The sequence below is a fragment of the Plecotus auritus genome (genome assembly GCF_963455305.1).
Source record: "Plecotus auritus genome assembly, chromosome: 8".
In the NCBI taxonomy this organism is placed as follows: Eukaryota; Metazoa; Chordata; class Mammalia; order Chiroptera; family Vespertilionidae; genus Plecotus; species Plecotus auritus.
The window spans coordinates 131254995-131278256 of NC_137782.1; the positions used below are offsets into that span (position 1 = coordinate 131254995).

Consider the following 23262-nt stretch of genomic DNA (forward strand, 5'->3'; position numbering starts at 1 on the left):
TCCTTTGACCTGTTAATTCAGTCCATCAAGCTGCACTCATATTTCATGGCCTGGAAGCCAGTCTGTTTCTCTCAAGTGACTTTTTATTTTTAATGGGAGATATTTCAAATGCACAGAAAAAATGCAGAGAATGATATAATAGCATATACCTGCTATCCACCACTCAGATTTAACAAATATTAACAGACTTTTTGCTTCAGATCTTTTCCTCTTAAGGTAGGGTGAAATAAAATATTACAGACAAGACTTTACGTCATTGTTAGAGCCCTTTTTAATCCCATGCTCCCACTTCCCCAGAAATCATCACAGTCTGAAGTTGGTCTGTAACCCAGGTCACTCTCAGTTTTCTATACTTAAGGTTTAGCACTTACTATGTCCTCTATAATCTCTAAGAAGTAGCATTAAGAAAGAGACTTCTAATAGCTCTTTCCCTGGAATGGGTGCATGCCCAACAAATTTGGGGTGAAATTTCCTCTGGGAGAAAAAAAACAAATACAGCTCAGCTTTCCAGCCCATTTCTGTTCCTGATCTTCCCTTATCCCCACTCTCCATTACACACATGAACTTAGGTAAGTGCGCAGAGGTGTGTGTGTGTGTATACACATGTGCGTGCACACACACGATTGAGGGCCCTCTGCTCTTTGCCTCAGGTGTCCGCTCTGTCCAGCGCCGGGGGAGTGGAGAACCTCATCCTCCTGGAGCAGGAGAAACACCGCCCCCATGAGGTGGGCTCTGTGCAGTGGGCGGGGAGCACCTTCGGGCCCATGCAGAAGAGCCGGCTGGGGGAACATGAGTTCGAGGCCCTCATGAGGATGCTGGACAACTTGGTGAGTCTCCTGCCATGGTCCTCTGAGGCCTGTCTCTTGAGGCTTAGCCCCAGGACCAGTGAAGAGCTATCATTTATTTTTGGTTAGAAATCTTCCATAGGGAAAAGAGGTCACTTTTCCGAATTAACCAATAAACTCAGTATAATTTCTTTAGGAACAGGGAATTTAGCAAAATGGTCTTCCAGGTGAAATTCAGAATGTCTAGGAAAATCCTATAAAAAAAGAAATTAGGGATACTCGTCCCACCACATGGTAAAGTGTAACTAAACAGAGAAGCAGTAGTGCAGAATGGCCAGGCAAGTCAGTGCGGCAGCTTCGAGAATCCAGAAGTAGATCCCAAGCATACGAGCATTTAACACAGGGCAAACAGGTATCTCATAAAGCAGTAGAAAAAACCTAGACTGCGAGCCACTTGGAGAAGAAAACTTAGGGGGATTGCTACCACCTTCCTTTCAACAAGACGAATCCCTGATTTATCAAAAATTAAAACATAAAAAACTCCTACAGGTATTAAAAAACAGATTAATATTCGTGATGCTCTTGTCCTGAGCAGACTTTGTCAAGCTTGGCAGGAAAGTCTGAAGTCATGATGACAAGTACGGACTGTTATGATTACATTACAATTCAAAATTTGCATTTTTTAAACTACTCCCCCCACCATAAGCAGAGCTACAAGACAAACTACGGGGGTAAATATCTGCAATACCGGTGATAGTCAATGCACTGTAAAGAGTTAGTACAAATCAGTGTGAAAAAGAAAAAACATCTCAGCAGAAAAATGAAGCAAGAACACAAACCATTTACAAAGGAAGAGATTCAAGTGGCCATTAAATGTAATTTAAAACATCCGGTTTTACTAGTAATCCAAAATAGAGCAAAACAGAGTTAGAGAAGACAGGCAGAGCTAAGAATTGATCCTTCGGCCGCCAAGATTCCTGGGTGTTCATTCTCACTGAGCAGCACTCGGTTCCGCCTTCGTGGGACATGGTCTTGCTTAGGAGACAGGAATGTCCTGTATTCGGAGTTCTAAGAGGGAAATAGTTAAGGAGCCTTAGAGTTGAGGAAGGGAGGGCTGACTGTCAGAATCCGCTGGGAAACTTAAAAATCCTGTAGCCCAGATGGTACCACATCCAACGAAACGGGCAGGACTGAAGTGGGCCCAGCATCAGCATTTTAAAAGCTCCCATGTGGTTCCAATGTGCAGCCAGGCTTGGGACCCCCTGCAGCAGCCACAGAGTTGGAGCTGTGTTTAGGTAAGGAGTCCTGTCACGCTCACAAGGTTCCAGGAGTTTTCTCAGCCCTGGTCAGAGGACTCATTGGGGAGGAGGAAGGGAGAGGTTGGGGCACCAAGAAAGGACCAATTCTGAGACCCACCAGAGAAGCAGCAAGGTCCAGGCTGTGCTGTGGAGATTTAGGTTTAAACCCGGTCATTAGATAGAAGGGGGTGAAGTGACTTGCGGGAGGGAATGTGGGTAGGCACGCAGATGCATTCAGACCATTTTCCCCACATGAAGTGGTTCTCTTTTTGTCCTTTTTAGGGCTACAGAACAGGCTACACATACCGCCACCCCTTTGTTCAAGAGAAAACCAAACACAAAAGTGAGGTGGAGATTCCGGCGACAGTCACAGCCTTTGTGTTCGAGGAGGACGGCACCCCAGTGCCCGCCCTGCGGCAGCACGCCCAGAAGCAGCAAAAGGAGAAGACCCGCTGGCTCAACACGCCCAACACCTACCTGCGGGTCAACGTGGCTGACGAGGTCCAGAGGAGCATGGGCAGCCCCCGGCCCAAGACCACAGTAAGGCGGGCAGAGGGAGGCCCTGCTGGGGGAGGTGGGTGGGGGGAGAGTGCCTGGTTACGTTTATGGGCTATGCAGCTTTAAAGTAGGGGAACAGAACAAGTCTCCCCTGGGCATGTGTTCGTACAAGCCCCCCTTAGGGTTTCCTATCTGGAGCAGTTGTTCGTGCCCACAAAGCCTCTGATCACCTGTTTCTTGCACCTCTGCACTGAGTTTTGGGGTCCAGAGGATGGCTGGACCAGGTCACCCCCAGCAGCACAAAAGCGAGGAGCAATTAATTTTTGCTTCTTGCTCCCACATCAAGAAGGGAATTCTGGGAAGTTCAAGGATGAGTATCCAACATTTGAAGTGCACATCTGATGCAAACCCAGTAGGTGGGTGGGATATTCATTTCTATTACGTTGTCCTCCCCACCACACACACATCCTAACTCTTAATTTGATTTTTCATTAACATTAAAGTAGCTGGCAGCCAAATAGAATAGCTTTTCATTAAAAAAAAAAAAAAAAAGAAAGAAAAGAAAGAAAGAAGAAGCCCTGCAAATTAACATGGAGTCATCTAATACGCAAGCTCCAGTGGCCACCTGTCTGTCAGCGCTGGTTACCAAGGGGCTGACCCCTACTCTTACGTGTTCTTTATGGCTCTTGACCTGGGGCCTTCTTTGCCCTCCTGCTCTGGGAGACAGTCGTCACAGAGGGGAGATAACATGTATATATAGGCTTGCTGACCTTCCATGTAGGCCGGTGGGCCCAGATCCCATGGGGCGGACCCCTGGGGAAGACACGTGGGCCTTATTCTTTGCTCACCCACCCGGCCTTGTGTGTGTTCAGTGGATGAAGGCTGACGAGGTGGAGAAATCCAGCAGTGGCATGCCAATACGGATCGAAAACCCAAACCAATTTGTGCCTCTCTATACCGACCCCCAAGAAGTGCTGGACATGCGGAACAAGGTAGGGTGCTAGCTAGTTGTCTCTCCATCTCTTCTCCCTCAAGAGTGGGGGTGGGGTGAGGATGCACCTGACTTACCAACACCCCTCATGCCTCTCACAGGAAAGAAACTGCTGTTTGTTGGCTCTGTCCCAGGCACTGTGCCGAGTGCTATACTTATGTGGCCCGGCCGGACCCTCTTATAGGAGAGGTGCTTGCCTCAGGCATTAGATATGTCTAAGAGATCTGCCCACAAATTGAATTTTTATTAAGTTTATACTATTTATGCTATCATCCTTTTGGCCAAGATTTCAAAATCCTTGGTATTTATTTCCTCACCTTTGCTTTACAGTTCACTTACATTCCTAATGGCACTTTAAGAACTGCAGTTGGTCAGATATACTCCCACATCTGTGTTTCAGTGTGTGGGCAAAGGCCTCTCAGCAGTGCTTATCTAAAATGCAGATTCTTGGGTCACCCGCCCCCCCCCCCCCCTCAAGAGATTCAGATTCTGTAGGTGTGGGCTGGCCCCAGGATTCTGCATTTTAAACAAATCCCTCAGGGGCTTCATAGGAATATTAAAATTTGAGAATCTCCCTCCAGGGTTGAATATGGCTCCTTTTCCTCTTCACCTCCTACATTTACCCTCTCCGAGTCAGTGAGACGGGTGTTGTACCTAACCTGCTGAAACAGACAAGGAGACTGTGTCAGAGTGGACAGGCGGTGTTAGAAATAGGGGAGACAGGCTCCCACACCACTAGAGGACCTGTTTAGACCCAACACCACTGGACACTGGACACCGTATGCCCTGGGGATGCCCCTCCCAAACTCCCCAGCCTGACTGCACACTGAGCTTCTCTCCCCCTCCCTCTCCACATAGATTCGAGAGCAAAACCGACAAGATGTGAAGTCGGCAGGGCCCCAGTCCCAGCTGCTGGCGAGCGTCATCGCTGAGAAGAGCAGAAGCCCGGTACAGCAGAGGCAGCCCCTGTCTGGAGGGGAGACAAGTTTGCCTTCCGAGTCTTCAGTGCCTGGGGCTGGGCAGCAGGACCTCTGAGTCCTCATGCCCACTCCCCTGTGATCTTGGGTGCTGGTGCTTTTGCTGCAAAACAGATGCTGTGAGGACCAGGGACAGTGTCTGCCCCACCCTGTGGGCCTTGGGTGGGGCAGCACCTGCCCGGCCTGCTGACATCCATGCTTCCACCATGGAACTCCACTCTGCCCTCTATTAGTATCTTGCAAAGTGGGGATCACAGAAATGTGGCTGGCAGCTCCCAGACCTGCCTGCCCTGAGCTTTTCTGGCCTCTGCATGGATACGGCATCGTGAGATTGTAGCTTTGGGACGATGCACATATTCTCTCAGAGGGGAGGCGTGTATATACGGACCAGTGCTCCTACAGAAGGGAGGGGGCAGGTAGTTGCTCACAAACCCACATAGAGTGAGAAAGTATAAAGTCGTTTCCATGCTTGAGGTAGAACAGTGTTTGTCTAGTGCTTTAGCAAAAGGGGTGAAGGTCAGAATTCTGGCTCATGTTGGAAATCATTGTTGCTCATTGCAAACTAGCGGTGGGCATGGCATCTTCCTTAGCAGGAAGGAAGGGGGAAATACAGGAATCATTCCTCCCTGCTGAGCAAACAGGTGAGGCAATGATTTCTGATCAGGCTGCAGCCCATAAGGTGGGTGCCCATTGGCAAAAATGTGAAGGTTATGTCATCACATCATCTCCATCCCCACTCCCCCCTCAACTCAGCCAAGATGAGGAACACCAAATGTGCCACAGGGTCGAGGATAGAAATATTGCATGACACTGTGGGGAGGTGAGAGTTTAAGACAATGAGCAAAATTGTGAAAAACTCTGCCATTTATATTAAGTGCTCTCCATGAAGTCCCTCTTCTTGGAATCCTGTCCTGGCCTCTCTTTTGAACCCCATGATTCCATAAGATTGGCCAGGGCTGCCCTCTGTTGGAAGGAGCTCATGAGAAGGATGGCCTGACGTGCGTGGTGCAGGCCAGCTGCTCAGGGCTCCCCTCCCCTGGGCTTCCCTTCCTTTGGCTCCTCCTTAGCGTCACAGCATTACAGTCACGAAGGCCAAGGTGAGGACGCTGGCTTAGGAGAAAGGAGCGTGGAGCCTGAATTTTAGTCCCTGTCCTGAGCTAGTGGGGTCAAAGGGTTCCTGAAGCTTACACAAGCTTACCCAGCTGGTGAGCTCCCCAGAGTAAGGGGCTCCCCAGAGGTGCGAAACAGTGCTTTTGCCAATGTCCCCACAGGGACCTCAGTACAGGCCGTTGAAGATGCGAAATTCAGGACCTTGGTCCCCTTGTCATTTATGACTGTGTGCAAAACAGGACCAACACTTTGGACCGAGAACGCTGAAGCCGCTGTGTGTTTCACTGCTGTGTGCTGCAGCTTGTGCTGCTTTGCAGGGGCGGCGGGGGGTATGGTGGGAACAGCTGGCATGAAGCGGGTTGAGCCAAGCTTTGCTTGCTGGATTTGGCTGACTGACTTTGGGCCGCTGACTGTACTTGCATAGGGATGGCTTGCAAGCGTCCACAGGAACGATTGCAATAAAGGTGTGTCTTCCTTCTGCTTGGGAGCATCCTTTGATTTTATTTCCTGGGAAGAGGGTGGATCTGCATTCGTCTAGGCAGTGGCAAAGAATCTGGGTCTGGGGGTGAGGTAGCTGTAGGGAGGAGTGAACAAGTCCTACCCTGAGGCCCTGTGCTGTTTCCAAGGAGCTGCATGCCACGCTGTCCCTAGCCAGACCACTGGCAGCCACATGAGTCTGAAAGGAAGCTTGGGCCCGGGCCCTGGCCCCAGCGTTCAGAGAGCAACACACACTCTGTGGTTAACTTTCAGTCTACAGACAGCCAGCTGATGGCCAAGGGCGATGCAGACACCAAAGATGAGTCAGAAGAGACGGTGCCCAACCCCTTCAGCCAACTCACTGACCAGGAGCTGGAGGAATACAAGAAAGAGGTGGAGAGGAAGAAACTAGAACTGGAAGGTAAAGAATCCAGTGCTTCAGGCTCTTCCAGGCGGAGGGGAGGGGAGAGCTTGGGGAAGCCCAGAGAGGGAGCAGAGAAACCAGCAGCCCTGGAACCCAGGCCTCCCTGCTGCAGGGCCCCGGGCTCAATCTAGCCTCTGGTTTCATTTTTAATCCTCACTTGTTTCTCTCTCTTTCTTCTCATCATATCCTCAACTTGATCTGCCTGCCCAATCACCAAATAATATTCTTATTAGCATTACTATTAATCACAATAATGACCCTCATTGTTCAATGCCTAACAGTTACACGGTGTCTTCAGGACTTCATCAGACCGACTCAGCTGGGTATAGAGTTAATCCTTGTAGAATGCTTAGAATAGTGCCTGTGGATATGGCGTAGGTCTGTAACCACCAGATAAATGTTAGCTATAATAGGTCATTATAACAGTGGCAATTGTCAATTCTCTTTCAGATCAGGCATAAACTTTTTAGGCAATCAAACCTCTCCACTAGCTGACTTCTTTATGTCTTTCTCTCCTTTATTTCAGAATCTTTAGTTAAGCCCAACTCTCTCTGTTGATTCCCAGATAAATATTCATTCTCATGATAGTTTGTATGCCCTTGTTCATGCCCTTGTCCCTTCCTGGCATGGCTTCCCTTCCTGGCCAGCCTGATCCAAAGTTATTTACACTTCAGGCTCCATCTCAAACTCCCTCCTGCTGGGAAGCCTGCTCTGCCTCTCCCCACCCCTCACACTGAGCTGTCCCTTCTCTTTGCTTCAGGGGCACTTGGGGTCTGAGACCCAGAACTCAAGTCTTAGTTTTGTCCACCAGCTAAGCTTTCATTCCCTCAGGGCAGAGTCTTCCTCCACCGTCCCCCTCCCCACCCAGTGGGACATCTTCCCAGGTGCCAAGCAGACACCAGAAAGACCTCGCTGTCTTGCTCAGAGTTCTAATGTGCCAACTGAAAAAGTAGGTGGAAAAATATGGTGCTTTCTATCCCTAGGCATTGTTTGCACTGAACTTGTAAATTCAATAAATAAAAATGAGCTACATGGCACCCAATCATGGTGGGAACTCTCCGGCAGCTTGCTGTCTAAGCCAGGGACAACATAGTCAATAGGTGGATGTGCTTTGATGGAGGAAGCAGAACACTACTCTGACTCCCCCAGAATGTAGCAGAAATAACAAAAGGTTAGGAGAGCAGCTAACTCCAGCCGAGAGGAATGAGGACCAAGTAGAAGAAAGCAATTTTTTAATATTCTCTCTCCCTGCCCCTCTATCTCTCTATCAATCACTATCTCTCTATCACTATCTCTCCATCTCTCCATCTTTCCTCTGCTTGACCCCTATCCTGAGGTGGTTTTCTGTATTTTCAGGAGAGAAAGAAACCACTGCAGAGGAGCCTGGCTCACCTGTAAAGTCTGCACCTGTGTCTCCAGCACAGAGTCCAGTGAAGTCGGAGACAAAGAGCCCCGTGGTCTCTCCCTCCAAGTCTTTAGACGGTGAGTCAGCTGAGCAGCCAGGAGGGATGGAGGTGCATCCACAGGCAGAGAAGGGGATCTGCATGGAACGCGGGGCAGGCATGCACACTACAGGCACCTGCCTTTCAACAGGTGTTGCCCCCCTACCCGGAAAGCTTTCCCTGATGCCATTTCTAGGGAATCTGAAATAGAGGTTACTAACAGAAGCTTGTTCCATTCACAAGCTGTGACCATACAGCTTCCAGTTTAAGCAATGATGAATAAGTTCATGACCGACTCAGAGCCTTCTCACTTCTAACTCAGACTGGGTTGGCGGTTGGGCCTCTCTAGATGCACCAGCCCAGGGCTCAGACCTTCATGTGCCCAGGGATCATCTAGGGATCTTGTGAAAATGAAGATCCTGGTGCAACAAAACTGGGGTGGGCCCTAAGACTCTGCATTTTCAAAGAGCTCACATTTTCAAGGTGAGGCTGATGAGGTCATTTTCAACCTTGACTGCACTTGGGAATCATGGGGGTTCTGGGGAACTTCAACATTCCTGATGCCTGCCTGGGTCCCAACCTAGGTTCTGAGTTAAATAGTTTGGGGGTGGGAAGGAGGGAAGCCTGCGATTTTAAGATCCCCCAGGTGAATCTAATGTGTAGCCCAGGTCAAGAACCGCTTCACTAGCTACTAGTTTAGAGAAGTGAGTTCTAGGCCCAACTCCAATCCTAACTAATAATAATTCAACTACTAATTTTAGAAAATCAGATAATCTCTGTGCCTCAGTCTCCTTGTCTGTCAAATGGGGCTACTATTTTCCTTTTTTAAGGTTCTTATATGTATAAGGGAAGTTGAAGATGAAAAATACTTTGAAAGAGTAAAAGCATGATTTACATGTAAGATTTAATTGTGGTTATGATTAATAATATATATGACAGATAATAATAGTATTACAATCCATACCACCTAGGTTATAAAAGTGTCTTTAATGAGCTCCCGGAATCACACCTGGGCATGAACACTCTTCCCTGAACTCCCAGAGTCCTCACCACAGAGGGCTGGGCCAACTTGCAGGGAGTAGCAGCTTGGTGGCCTGCTAGAATCTGCTCCCTCCTGGGTAGAATGTCCACATTATGGAAGCTGCTAGAATGCCCCAACCCCTTATCACCCTCTATAGGCAAATTGCTGCCCAAGTGTTGCCAGAGGAAACCCATCTGCTTGAGGCCAGAGTCCCAAGTGGATGTCCCCCAACTGTTTGTGTTCGTTGTGTCTCATCGTGGTATTGTCAACCTGTCTCCACAATGTCTTCCTTTCTCTTCCCATTTGTGCCTTCATCAAAGGAGTTTCCTCCGATTCTGAATACTTGTCTCTGTAGTAAGTATAGAGAGGCTGCTTACTAACTCACTCCACACTTGCAATGGGGGAGGGAGGACTTTTTCAAAAGAAATCTATCCACCCCCCTCTTTTTTTTTTTTTTGGCAACTCACAACCCTGCCTTTGGGAGGTTTCCTGGCTATAAAGTTCATATTTTATATGTCTTATGCATAAACAAGACTTCCCTGAAGAATATACACACATAGGACACACACTGATACTTATACAGAACATGCCACCCAGAAAAAAACAAGCCCCCACAGTGAATAGGCAGTGGGGTCAGCTCCTGGCCATTCCATGTAGTAGAGTGCTTTTGGCCCTCAGGAGTACATCTATGTCCCTGTTCTGAATGCATGGGCACCTCTAAGGAGCCATGGCCTCTTTTGGGGTTATGGGCCAGAGTCTGCATGACTCTAGGGACTATTACCTTATAGGGATGCATAGAGCACCTGGCTTGACTTCTGTCTTCAGCATCCCTCAGGTCATGCATACCTTCTGTCTTTGTCTCTTTCCATGTGGTTGTAGGCCATATGTATTTCCATCAGGGTAGTCAGAATTTATACATGTTGGCTCTGGCCTCCCCAACTTATAAAAGCAGATGCTGCTAGGCTTTTTCAAGTCTTCAGCGAGAGGCTGGCTCAGTGGCACTTTCTCTGCATTCTGTTGGTTACTGCAAGCCACAGGGCCAGCCCAGGTGTAGTGTGGGAAGGGACCACACTCAAGTGTGGGCTCTTAAAAAAAGATAAATGGCATGCAAGTGTAGAATGAATATATTGGCAGTAGGTTTAGAGGAGGGCAAGATCATTGTCAAATGTCAAGAGGGGCTTGAGCCTGACCTTGGGACGATGTATACTTGACTGGAGGACAGGAGTAGAGTGGGCTATCCAGGGGTTGTGGTTAGAAAGCTGGGGAAGTGAACATCCTAGGAGAGACACTGGAAGATCAAGAGACAATGAGTAGTTGGAAGCTGAGGGGTGGTTAGAAATCAGGTGTGAGAGATGGAATGTCCAAACATGCTCAGGACCTCCCTATAGAAGCACCTCTTTCCCTCCTCCATCCTCTGCAAGCCTTTCAGCCCTTTGTCTCCGCATTCACAGGGGTCTGGATGTGGACCTTGGCTTCCAAGTTGAGTCTTGTTCCAAATTACCCACTCTCTGGATCCCCCTCCCCCATCCCTGCTTCCTGGGGACACCATCCTTGGATCGAGCCTCCAGTTTTCAGCCTCTGCTACACTCCACCCACCCTCACATCTGTCTCCTACTCCCAGAGCTCTAAGTGTCTCACCCAAGAGAGAAAGCCAGTGATTGTTGTTAGGGGATCTTAGAAGACAAGCTCCTATCTGCCCTCCTTCTTGGGGCTCTTCCCAGCCTGGCCCTCAATTCACTGAAGACCAATTGAGAGCTCTGTGTAGTCCAGCCTTAACTCCTTGGAGATGTTAACAGAGGAGAAGTCTAGGCTCTCAGAGCTGGTCCTTGATACTTTCCAGGAGCCCAATAAGTGCTTATTTCTAGAGCCCTGACCTGTCGCACCTTCTCTTGGCCAAGCAAACTCTCCAATGGTCTCTGTCCCTTGTAGCTAAGGGACTAGGGACCTCAGTTTGGAGTCTGGCTCTTCCAAGGCCCACTGTGCCTCCACTAGCCCCCCTTTCATTTACTGTTCCTCCCCTAAACAACTGATAATGTGGGAGCTCTGAGATCCTGATGGGTGCACTGGGCGTGGCCTCATTTTCTGGACAGTGAGAAGTTTGAGTGCCACTCTCCTAACCCAAGACACAGACCAGGGGCTGAGGCTATAGATGAGGTGGACAGTAAGGTGGGTATGGGTGAAGGGCATGGATGAAGGGCACTGTTGGGGTGAGGATACCCATCCACCAGGGAAGGAAAGCACACATGGACAGAAAGTGAGTCCCTCTTATCCACAGTTATGTTCATGGAGCTGGAAGGCAAGTATCAAAGTTATCTGAAAGGGTCAGGCTTGAGAAACACGTCCTAATGGGTCATCAAAAAAAGTGGACTATAGCGAGAAACTGGATTGAAGTTGCAGAACCATGGGAGAACATGAGCCCAGGAGGAGGAGTGGGGGCAGGGGACTAGGTACAGGAGACAGAGGCCAGCACTCAGGGCTGCTGTTTGTGCACATGGCTTGATCCAAATCAGCTTAGAAGTCTCAGGCTGGAACAGACAAGAAAGAAGATGAGGTACAGTGCTGGCTTGGTTAGAATAAAATCATTCACACATTCATTTGTTAGCTCATGCATTTGACCATTCATGGGTTCCACATTTTTTGAGTACCTTCTATGAGCTAGTTACATAGATAATTTAGACACCACCTTGCCCTAATTTATTTCAGTTTTGAGGGGGAGATAGACATAAAAAAGGAAGTGTGGTTGTTTTACAGTGTCTATGGTGGAAGTTTATATAGTGGGGGAAGAAAAGAGAAAGTGATCAATTCTACTTGGAAGTAGGGAGGGATCAGGAAAGACTTGAAGGAAAAGATAACACTCAAGTTGATTCATTGTATGGGGTGAAGGTTGGGGGCACAGGAGAGAGAAGGTCCGCATAGACAGAGGGAAACAAGGCCGGTATGACAGAGAAGGGTCAAGGGACCAGAGATTAATAAGGCCAAATAGCAGGTGAAGTGAGGAAAGTGGACGGGGAGAAGGTTGTGTCTGCTGGTTTGCTGCCAGGTAACTTCTGAGAACTGCTTCTCTTTTAGTAGCAAAGACCTTGGCCATCAGCTCCCATTCCTACTGTCCAGCCCACTTTCAGTCATCATATAACTACCGAGTTCCCCAATGCTCTTGACTCCTATATTCTCTACTTCCCTCCTGCCATGGTTTTGTAATTTTCCCTCCTGCCTCCCCATCAAGGCATTTCAGAGCCCCAATGGAAGCAGGGTGGAGTGAGAGTGGGAGGGTGGAGAAAGGGCCACAGGAGGGTTTTGTTTATGGGGTCTGAGCAGTTCTGGCCTAGAAGATGGTGCCAATCCTAACAGGCTCCCTCCATGCAGGTTAAAGAACTGGGGTGCAGAGTGGGGCAATGGCTGCTAGACTGGGCCATTGGTTAATCCTTATCTTAGAAACACAGGGTTCATGTCACTCGGGAATTCCATCCTCCTTCTGCCTTTCCCTCTCTGCCTACAGAGAAGGTAACTCTCCATTCTTCTAAAAGTTCCTCCATTGTGTAGGAAATAAAATGGGTATGAAAAAATATAATTTCCATGTATTTACTGGTGAAACTGCACCAGTTACAATTCTTAGATGCCTCCACTAAGTTGTACAGGACACTGCTCTCCCTTCTCCTACAGCCTCTTCCTTGCCTGTGTCTGTTTTCTCCATCTGTGCCTAGAAAGGCCCCTAGCTGGGCCATATTTGGACACCATTACCTGTTTGCATTTGTCAACAAGAGCCCAGAGTCACTGACCTGCCAAGGGCTTGTTCCCAGGGCAGGCCGTGTGGAAAGGGTGCAGGCTTGGATGAGAGCCCTGCCTATCCTCTGCTCCTACAACATCAGCCTGCTCTTTCACTGCTCTGGACTTACTTTGTAGAATTGCCTAGAAGAGGTTCTGGTAACCCCAGGTGGAAGCTCTCACCTGGATGACATCTTATGGGTCATGTCTTTTGATTTTTTTTCAGAAGGTGCTAAGGAGACAGAAACAAGCAAAGCCACCACAGAACCCGAAACAACACAGCCAGAAGGTGTGGTGGTCAACGGGAGGGAGGACGAGCAGACCGCAGAGGAAATTCTCAGCAAAGGCTTGAGCCAGATGACCACCAATGCAGACACGGAAGTTGACACCTCTAAGGACAAAACTGAGTCGGTCACCAGTGGCCCCATGTCCCCAGAGGGCTCACCTTCCAAATCTCCCTCAAAGAAGAAAAAGAAATTCCGAACCCCATCCTTCCTGAAAAAGAGCAAAAAGAAGGAAAAAGTGGAGTCCTGATCCATAGCACCCTGGGGCTCCCATCTGCATCCTCTCTCCCACCTTCCCTTCTCCCATCTCCACCCCTGGAAGCACAGGGCCAAGGAGGGATAGAGTAGGACCCTGGACCACATTCTGATGGGGAACATAGAGATCGCCCGACCAACCCCTCATTTACAATTGCCCCAGAGAAATCAGGTGACTTTCCCAAGGTCACACAGCTAGCTAGTGGCAGAGCCTGCACTAGAATTCAGGTCTCCTGGATCCCAGTCCAGTGCTCTTTCCACTACCCAACACTGCCTAGTTGTGGGCTGCCTTTGTGAGGGTGCTGCCCACTGAGCTGAACCTCGGGCAAGAGGGCAAGAGTGGGCCACAAGCTCTCACAGGCTCAGACTAAAAATCAGGTCAAGGCTTCCCCTGAACAAGGTCCTTTTCCTCATGGGAACCCAATCTCCTACTGACGGAGCTATCACTATGTTTAGAAATCTCTCTTCTCTTTTTCATAGGGTCCCTGCCTTGCTGCTCACAGTAACCAGACAAATAGACCTGTCCCCTCCACCAGAAGTTAATCTTTGTTCCCAAGGACTGATGGCTTAGCTTGTGCTTCCCCAACCACTAACCTTGAGCTTTCTTCATGGAACCTCCTGAATTATGGATGGAAGAGTTGTAAAAGTTGGCAGACACAGGGCAAGCCAAGCTATCCATGGAATGGGAGATAATTTAATCAATGTAAGATGCCAGGAGCTTGACCCATTCAAATTGTGTATCTCAGGAGCTTCCAAAGTAAAACCAAATTTAGGTTAGAAAACAGTTGTCTCATGCTCAGGGCAGACATTTGGGGAAATGTAGGTCCTCTGTTGGCTTTGGGTTATATGAGGATGATAAAAAATGCTATCCCTTTCTAGCTTTGCATGACACATGGAGCTCTACCCACCTCACTCTGCCCAGCAGTGGGGTGTCCCCTGACTTTCCCTCAAACCCAGAAGCATTGGTTCATGGACTAGAACTGTCCTCTTACCCTAAGCACCTTGGCCTTGGGTCCTTTGGATTCCAACTCAGTCACTCTGGTGATGAACCTTTCAGGATTAATCAGAGAGGCTTAGGTGTCCTTGGCCCTGTCACTATGTCCATCCCAGGGCCTGGCAATGGCCACAGCTATTGTTTTAAATGCTAACACTGTCTTTTCATATTCTTCCATGGGGTATTGATTAGTGAGCATTGTTGGCTCCTAAAAAATAGACAATCCATTCTCTTTAAAGCACAGTGTCTTCAAAGGATATTTTCCCTCTTTGTCCTGATTATTGTAAAAGTATTTTTGAAAGTTCTTAGTCATAGTTTTCCATGTTTAAGCACTTACTGTATATAGAGACACTGTGCAGGCTTTATATACAATACATCCTTTAATCCTCACGTAATATGGGTAAGATTAGTCCCATTTTATGGGAAAGGAAACGGAGCCCCCAAAAGGAAAATTGACATGTTCCAGGTGGCTTGGCTAGAAAGATTCAGAGCCTGGACTTAAATCCAAGTCAGCCTGAGTCCAGAGCCTTTGCTCTTAACAGCTGTGGTGATAAAAAAAAATCTCTAATTTCCAGAGTTGGTGGTTTTAGTCCAGGCCCCATTTTTGTGACTGGTCTCCACTGCATAATGTCAGTACTGGAAATGAAGGCAGGAAATTACCCATCATCTATGCACGTTAAGTTCCTGGTTAACGTGGACTGTGGCCAGGCCAGTGTGGACCTCTGACAAAGGAGATGCAGGGGACTTCTGGTTGGGGCAGGAAATACCATTCATAGTTGGGCTATTTCTTGAGAAAAAAGAAAACTGACATGACTAAGGGAAACCCAATGCTGTGTCTCTCCAATGCAGATTCCCAACTGCTACCCCAGCTCTCCTCCCCCGAGACCCCCAAGTACCCCTCCCCCATTCTGCTTTCTGATTGGGTCTTGTGATGGACAACCCAATGATCAGGGGCACTGATGCCTCAGAAAAGTCTGTGATATAGGAAATGCCTTTAAAAGCCAATCCTTTGATGCCTTCTTTATAAAAGTAGACTTCACATTCATTCATTGGTCCCTTCACAATATTTGTTAAGTACCCACTAAATGTCAGGCATTATGCTGACATTAAAAGAAAACAATCATTGTGACTAGAATAATAAGTGACAAGCAATGTTAAGAAAAGTGTGGGGAGGACACAACCATTGATGCAACTTTTTATGTTTGAGTGGTTGTAGCTCAGAGATATGTTGATTGACTCTGCATTCAACAAATTCTCTTTATTCCCTTTACAACAGGGAGGCCTCATTCAGATGAATATGCCAGAGCTTGTTGGAATTTGGGCATTGTCCTTGGACTTTATTCCATGGGTCCACCTCATATTTATCCATTTGTCCATTCCTTGTACATTTAAAAAAAAACACACCTATGAGCTTGGATTATGGGCCAGGCCTGAGGGCACCTCATAAGTAAAGGAGGCACATAGACAAGTTACAAACAGGCAAGGGTGCAGAGGTGGCATTAGGAAACAATGATTTATTGTCCTCTGGGCCAAAGAAACCTTCCTGAAAGGAATGATAGTTGAGTTAGATTTTCAAAACAAAGAGGAATTTCCTAGGGGACGAAAGGGTAGGCAGGCCATTCCAGGATGAGGGAAGAGCATGTGTAAAGGCCCAGAAGCATAAAACTCCATGATGAGCACATTGAGCACAAGGTGTAAGGTGGGAGGCAGGGATGGGGTGTTCGTTTCACAGGTGGACAGGACTGAGTCATAAAAAAATTGTAGAAAGTATGGAGGAGCTAGACTCTTATCATGTAAGCAGTTCGGAGCCACTCAGGACTTCTAATCAGGGTAGAGTCGTGATCAGCCCTGGATTTTAGGAAACCTTTGGTGGCTGAGTGGAGAATAGACTTAAAGAGGAGTGGGCTGGAGGCATGGACAATCTTCTTATAAGGGGGCCTTTCTGAACGTCACTACTAAACCATGTTAGGTGACCTGCCTCACACATTTTCCCTTAGAGCAAAAAGTGAGCTTCCAGCACAGAATTCATTTCCATCAAGTGATTTGGATAAGGCATCTTAAGAAAGATTTTCGACAAAAAGAGGGAAATCCTATATAATAAAAGCCTAATATGCAAATCGACCGAACGGCAGTACAATTGGTGGAACAACTGGTCACTATGATGCACACTGACCACCAGGGGGCAGGCACTCAATGCAGGAGCTACCCCCAGCCCACAGGCCCCAGGCCAGCCAAGGCGGGTGCCAGCGGGGGGCCCTCTCTATAATCCCACTGGTTGCTCTGCATGGGGAGGGAACCAGTGGCAGCGGCAGGGCAATCGAGAGGTGGGGCCGGCCAGCGAGTGGGCTGGCGCTGCCCCCCCCCCCATCACCCCACCAGTCGCCTCCCACAGAGGGAGGCGACCAGCAGTGGCAGCGGGGGGCAGGGCTGGCGAGCAAGTGGTGCCAGGCCGGCCAAGGCAGGTGCCAGCAGGGGCCCCCCAATTGCCCCTCCAGTCGCCCCACAGATTGTCCCTGATCACCAGCCAGGCCTAGGGACCGTACCTGTGCACGATTTTGTGCACCAGGCCTCTAGTATTCAAATAATTAGCTCGGTTTCCAGTTCTACTTTGGCTTGTGTAGAGTTGCTCTTCCCTTGTCTGTATTGGATGTGGTGCGCTTAGCTCCAGGCCTGAGGCTGTGCACTGGATGCTGTTGAAGCAGATGTTCAGTCCAAACAGAACCAAAGGCATTTAGGGTGACAGGTGGGGATGTTATCTTTGGCTCTGGTTAAAAGCTGGCTGAAAACTTGGCTCAGAATCTGTCTGGAGAAAATGTATGTATGGAGAGCTCAGAATCAGTAGGCAATAGTTCATTTTGAGCTGGATATGCCACAGAAAAGGAATGAGATGATGGAACCAGTCTGCTGTGCTGTGGCCTGCTGAGCTGGGAAGTGGAGAGGTTTTGAAGCTATTTCCACGGAAAGATGGGCAGGAGGGGGAGGGGAGCAGAGGGAGGGGTGACACAGAGAGACAAGCGTAGTCCCAGCCACTCTCCATGCACGGTGGCTGGCACTCAGCAGTGCTGTGGGAAAACCATCCACACCCAGTGACCTTTCCTCAAACTGCAAAAAGTGCAGCCAAGATACAGCCACAGCCCAGATCTGGGCTCCATGGGAGCCCCTTGGCCTGCAGGTGGCCCAAGGACCTGTCCTACTTTGGCCAAGTTACACACAGATAAGAGCAACCTTCCTCGACCCTCCTGTAACAAAAACAGGGTTCCTCTGCAAACAGAGATGTTACTTTAGAAGGACTTGATGTGTTTGGATGAACCCCATTGGAAAGCATTGTCCTTATACCACTGACGTGCATATATACTGGGCCTGGAAGCCTGCTTCCTGTGTCTAATACTGGGTCACTCATTCCTGAATATGGCAATATAGTCACTCAGCTGATGGCTACCACTTTTGCCAACACGGGGGGGGGGGGGGGGGGGCGGGGGCGGATACTGCTAGAAAGCCACTTCTCTGATTACATGGACTTGAAAGAACCATTTGCCCAGGAGCACAATTCACTTTGGAAAGTCTGAAAGATGAAAAAGAAGTGTGCGTTTTTTCAGGCAGATACGCATAGGGATAGATGGACACATGGCCCACATGTCTGCCATCTTTTGCACAAGTGTGACGTTTATGTTCTAGTTCCAGGCCGAGAGTGTTCCGTTTCTGACTATTGGACAAGTGAGAAAATGCATAGCACCTGTTTCTTTCATGTGGGACAGCAGAGCCCGTGAGCTGGCTGGCACAGCTGCAGCTGACTTTGAGCGCAGAGGAGATAAGCCCAAGCAAACTAAGACAACAGAACTCAAAGAGTCTGAGAAGAAATGAGAGAGGAGATAAAGCCATGCCCTGCACACCCACAGAAATGACAGGGCACCTCACAACTCAAAACCTGCTGGGACATCTTACTGCCAGTGTCCCCGTCTATCCCAAAAGGGATAATGTAATGTGAGATTAAGTCAGAGGCCTTGAACTGACTCTAATAAAATGTGCTCTTTGGTTATTTATCTGCACGGGTCCACTCACGCTACAATACAGAAAGCATACACTGTAGAGCGTTTATTTCCAAATGTCCTGTTAACCAACCTACATCCACTTGGATGGGATATATATTGCCAGAAATAAGAGCTCACATGTAGAGCCCTGTCACCAAGGCATACCCAACCCTCTTGAGCCTCTCACAGTGAGAAACCACCCTCAGCCAGGAGTCAGCGTGGGGATTTTGGGTGAGGAGTCATTCTTCAGTGCAGAAAGCTCCTCTCATCATTGTTATCAAGACAGCTTTCTCTTTTTAGGAACAGTTAGAAAGAACCCCCAGTTAGAAAAAAAATACGGAGGTAATGGTTCTTATTGATTCATACTTAGGTGGAATCAGGTTTTGTCAAAATGATGATTGGTGCCATTTTCCTAGATGCTCCCAAAAGCTGGATCATGGCTTTGAGAAATTGGGGCCTGAAGATGAAGGAGAAATGGTCGCTGTTACTGACATAGGGAGGGATTCAGGGGAAGCCAGAGCCAGAGCCTCGGTGTGAGAAAGTCCTCCTGGCTCCTGGCTCCTGGCTCCTGGCTCACCCGTTTCCCCAGCGGTGGGATGAGGCCAACTGCCGCGTGCAAGTCCCTTGTCTCTGAGTCATGTAAAGAAAATGTCGTGAGGGTTTAGGTGGTGGTGGTGGGGAGTAACAATAGAAGAACCCTAACCCCTTCTCCCCTCCAGCAAATCACCTTGTATAATGTTTAGAAGCTCAAAGGCCACATCTTCCCTTTCAAAGTGGATCAGATGGAGGACCACATGGACGGAGGGGCCACATTTAAATACATCAAAGCCCTTACAAAAAGGGAAATATATTTTGGGGACCCCACCCCCACATTTCAACTCCACCTCATGCCTCTTGGGCCTGCTTTGTGAACGATTGTTTGATATTGGTGATCGGCTCCGCCTTTAAATTCCCCGGATCTGTGCTACAGCTGCCCAGTCCTGTGGGCATAATGGTCACCCTCCCCCAGCAGAAGGGACAGGGAGAGCCTGGGCTGGCCTGGCCGGGGTGTGGGGTGTGGATAGAGAGTGCGGTATTCTCTAAAGCTGTGGATGGTTTGGTGTTCTCTAACGCTGTGGATGGTTTTGGTGAAATGTCTGTGTCTGACAATCGTCTCCCGTGTACATACATTGCGTGTGTTTAGCTTGTCCTCGTATTGTGATGTTTCCAATAGGGTTCCATGTAAACGCCCTTCCTGCTACTGAAATGCCAGCCCCGGTCACGCAGCAGCTCCATGGATGGGTTTGCCTTTCTCTGCGCTAACACTTTTTGAGCCACTGATGTGCAGACTGATGATTAGTTTCTTGGGCTTTTATTTTGCAATTTTATATATATATAACACACATATATAATATATATTTATGGGTTGGTTTTGTATCGTCTTCTGTTTGAATCTCTGAGCACCAAAGCTGCCCTTGGATTTTCAAGAGAATGCCCCAAAGCCACTTCCGCCCCCCACCCTCACCCCCACCCCCGCTCTGGTGTTTGTGGTGCCGGATGGTGCCTCTGCCCGTGGACTTCTGTATGTACGTGCTGTTATCTCACCCGCAGATATGACCCGAGTAAATCTACCTTGCTTGGCTTCCCGGTGTGTGACCCGTCTCTGTCGGCCACGAGTTCTGCCAGCTCCCAGGGCAGCAGAAACCAGAGAGGGGGTCCATTTATGGAAACATCCGATCACACCTTTATCCTAGAAACCATTCCTCGCACATGGGAAGCTGAACATGTGAATTGAGTTCCGATGGGGAAGAGGGGCAACAAAATGCTCCAGACCCCTGAGAAGGTCAGGCATGTGGGTTTGCAAACAGCTCTGTGGAAGACGAGGATTTAGTTGGTGGGGGAGGGGGGGTGCAAAAACATACATGCAGGTCCCGAGGGGAAGCAGCAGGGGCAGACTGGGGGGCAGGGGTTGGAAAGGGAAGGGGTGCCAGGCCATAATCAGGGGGCCTAGGAGAGCCCTCAAGGGGTTCTTTCTCTCTCCCCCAGAATGGAGATACTGGGGAGAGAAAAAAGAAGAAAGAGCCCATTTTGCCCCTCTCAGCTCTTCACAAATAAGGAGCCCAGGACTTCTTGCGGATCCACACATATAGGTCAGGCATTGGTGTCTTACACACAGCACTTCATTTCAATCCCGCTGAAACCCTGCGAGTGGTCCTATCATTATCACACGCTTTACAGTTAAGGCTCTGTCCTAGGAGTTTGTGTGCCACAGGTTAATGTGTGGTGACACCCAAATTCAAACCCAAATCTTCCAGAGAACCAAGCCCCTTACTCTTTACACCCCTTCCCACTCACTGCTCCACAGGCGTAGTCCCAATCATCACCCCCAGCCCACTGCTTCCAGGTGACCTGTTCCCTACACCCAGCGACTCTGCACCCAGAGACCCCGCACCCAGGGACCCTACATCCAGGGACCCTACACCCAGAGACCCTGCACCCAGGGACCCTGCACCCAGAGACCCTGAAGCTCCCCGGCTCCTGTGGGCCTAACGGCAAGGAGCCCAGGCCCTCCCCTGCCCCAAAGCCATCAGTCTTTTCTCTCCTGAAGTCATGGAGAAAACTGCCTGTAAACAGCACTTCTCAGCTCTGCAATCTCACAGCTGTGTTCACTGACCAGGCCAACCACCAGGCAGTGTGCGGACGCCCTTTGTAAAGCTCGCTGCCGGAAGGTGGCGATGCAAACATGGGAGCAGGGTGCCCTCTGCCTGCCAGAAACGCTGAGGAATTTCTTTTGAGTATATAGTGTAGTGGAGACCAGCTCCCACTTGGACACTCAGACCCAGCTGGTAGCAGTGGGTGGGCTGCGGTGCAGGGGGCAGGAACACTGGGGAAATGTGGTGGGCACCTATCCTGGCCTCAAGAGCAAGGTGCCAGGATTCACGCTACAGGAACCCTACTGCCACTTCCAAGGATTTCCACCAGGAGGCGACATTTCCCTTCTCTGCTTCCACTTTGCAGAAACAGTCCCAAGTAGCCCTGGTTCTATTTTATGGCACCAGCAGTGCTGTCATGGACTTTCCTCTCTTTTTTTCACTAGCAAAGCGATCAAGGATGAGCAGTGAGCCCCTTACTCCTCCAAGACCAGGAACCTATCCAAATGCCTTAACACTTATATCAGCACTCCCTACCGGGTTTCCAGAGTCCCCATCTTTGGGCAACCTGCCCCATGGCCAGCCCGTTGGGATCTGTTCCCCCCGCCAAGAGGTCATACATCATAGTGAGCAGGGTTCCAGGGCTCTGGAGCCATGCTGCTTGGGCTGACTTCTGGCCCGGGTTTGTGAGCTCTGTGCCCTTGGGTAAGTCACTTAACATCTCCAAGATACAGTTCCTCCACTGTAAAATAAGGAAATAATCAATAATCAGGGAAAAATCAGAACTGGGGGGACTAATTTTTTATTATTTAAGATTTTTGAATTGTACATTGGGGAGGACACCATACAAATTTTCACTGCTTCAGATGTCTATTCTTAAGATGTATGCTTAACATATAACCAAACATGCACACAGACACACCCACACATATCAATATACACAGAACCACATGCATCCCCAGACACAGACAGTCATACTCATGCACTCCCAGCATCATTCTAAAACAATTTAAAATTTATTATCTCCTTTTCCAGTGTTTGATCGGCCCAAAAGATCCTGTCTTCAGAGCAAGCACAGGAGTCTCCCTCTAGGGGGGGGGGGGGGGTCTTTGCCTTGTACAATCTCAGCCTACAGCAAAGGTTGCCCTGACCAACATGACTGCCTAAACCTTTGGGGGTGCAGGACCAGAGTATACTTGGAAGCTCACATACTGTATCTCTAAACACTGACACATTTTAAATCAAGTTAAATGTTTTAAGTACGTTCTATCCTCCTGCCTTTACAAATATCTATATATATAAAGGCCTAATATGCTAAGTATCTAACCGATCAATCAACTGTTCAGTCAACCACTCGACCAGTCGCTATGAGGCGCACTGACCACCAGGGGCAGACACTCCAACTGGTAGTTTAGCTTGCTGCTGGAGTCCAGCCAATTGGGACTGGGCGAGATGGGCTGGACACGCCGTGGAGCCAACCTCCCACGGTCCCTCACCAGGCTCTAAAATATTTCTTCTAATTAATTTCCTTTCAATGTGCACGAATTCATGCACCAGGCTTCTAGTATATTCATAAGGAGGTGGAAGGCCAGGCTCATATTTAGAATTCTCAGTCTCATTGGAGTTCCACAGACGAGAGTGGCAGTGTCAGGAGAGCTGATCCCCGGGCTCTAACCACTAGCCTGAGTCCTGTTACCCTTCTCTTTCCGATGCGGGGTCCATCCCTGCCACAAGTGGCCTTGTGTGTACCTGCATGGACAGCACTCATGTCCAGGCTCTGTCCAGCCCCCCAATACAAACAGCTGTCCTTGGGCCACTCTGGATCCTTGGGAATATCAACTCCACAAAGAGCCTGTACAGATACTAGAAGCAGGTGAGGGGGTGTTTGGGCAGGGCATCCTGGGGTCCTGGATAGCCAGAGCATGGGGCAGCACAAGGTGGGCATGTTCCCTTGGCCCTGCTAACTCCATCCCCATGGAGGGTGTGGCCAGAGAAAGGGTCAGGGCAGGACCCTCTAGGGTGCAGGGCCCAGGGCTGTATTGCTGTCCTAAGTCCGAAGGAGGAGCTGGAAAGCAGTGGCTCCCCTCTGTGAAGTTCCTGAGTACAATAACTAAGAAACAAATGCTCACCGTGGCTTTGGGTGGGACATGTTTTGTTATAACCAGGAGAGACAAACACTTAACAAGATCTGGTCCTGGATGGCTGGTTGGTTTGCTGAGTTAATGGGGGCATAAAGAAACCAAAGCCTCCTCTTGCCTTCTCTGGGATCTAAACACCAGAGGAGCC

The 23262-nt window shown here is 49.0% G+C and overlaps 1 protein-coding gene across 2 annotated transcripts in view; it reads left to right on the plus strand.

The window, feature by feature from the left end:
• Window positions 1–15702, plus strand: part of ADD2 (adducin 2) — a 96682-nt gene extending 80980 nt beyond the window's left edge. For both annotated transcript variants that reach the window (XM_080684305.1, XM_080684306.1), the window contains exons 10-16: window positions 651–827; window positions 2366–2623; window positions 3454–3573; window positions 4431–4520; window positions 6410–6557; window positions 7917–8042; window positions 13012–15702. In XM_080684305.1, coding sequence (XP_080540431.1) covers window positions 651–827; window positions 2366–2623; window positions 3454–3573; window positions 4431–4520; window positions 6410–6557; window positions 7917–8042; window positions 13012–13319 — 1227 coding nt within the window. In that variant the 3' untranslated portion in view covers window positions 13320–15702. The remainder of the gene's footprint in view (window positions 1–650; window positions 828–2365; window positions 2624–3453; window positions 3574–4430; window positions 4521–6409; window positions 6558–7916; window positions 8043–13011) is intronic.
• Window positions 15703–23262: the final 7560 nt, after the last annotated feature.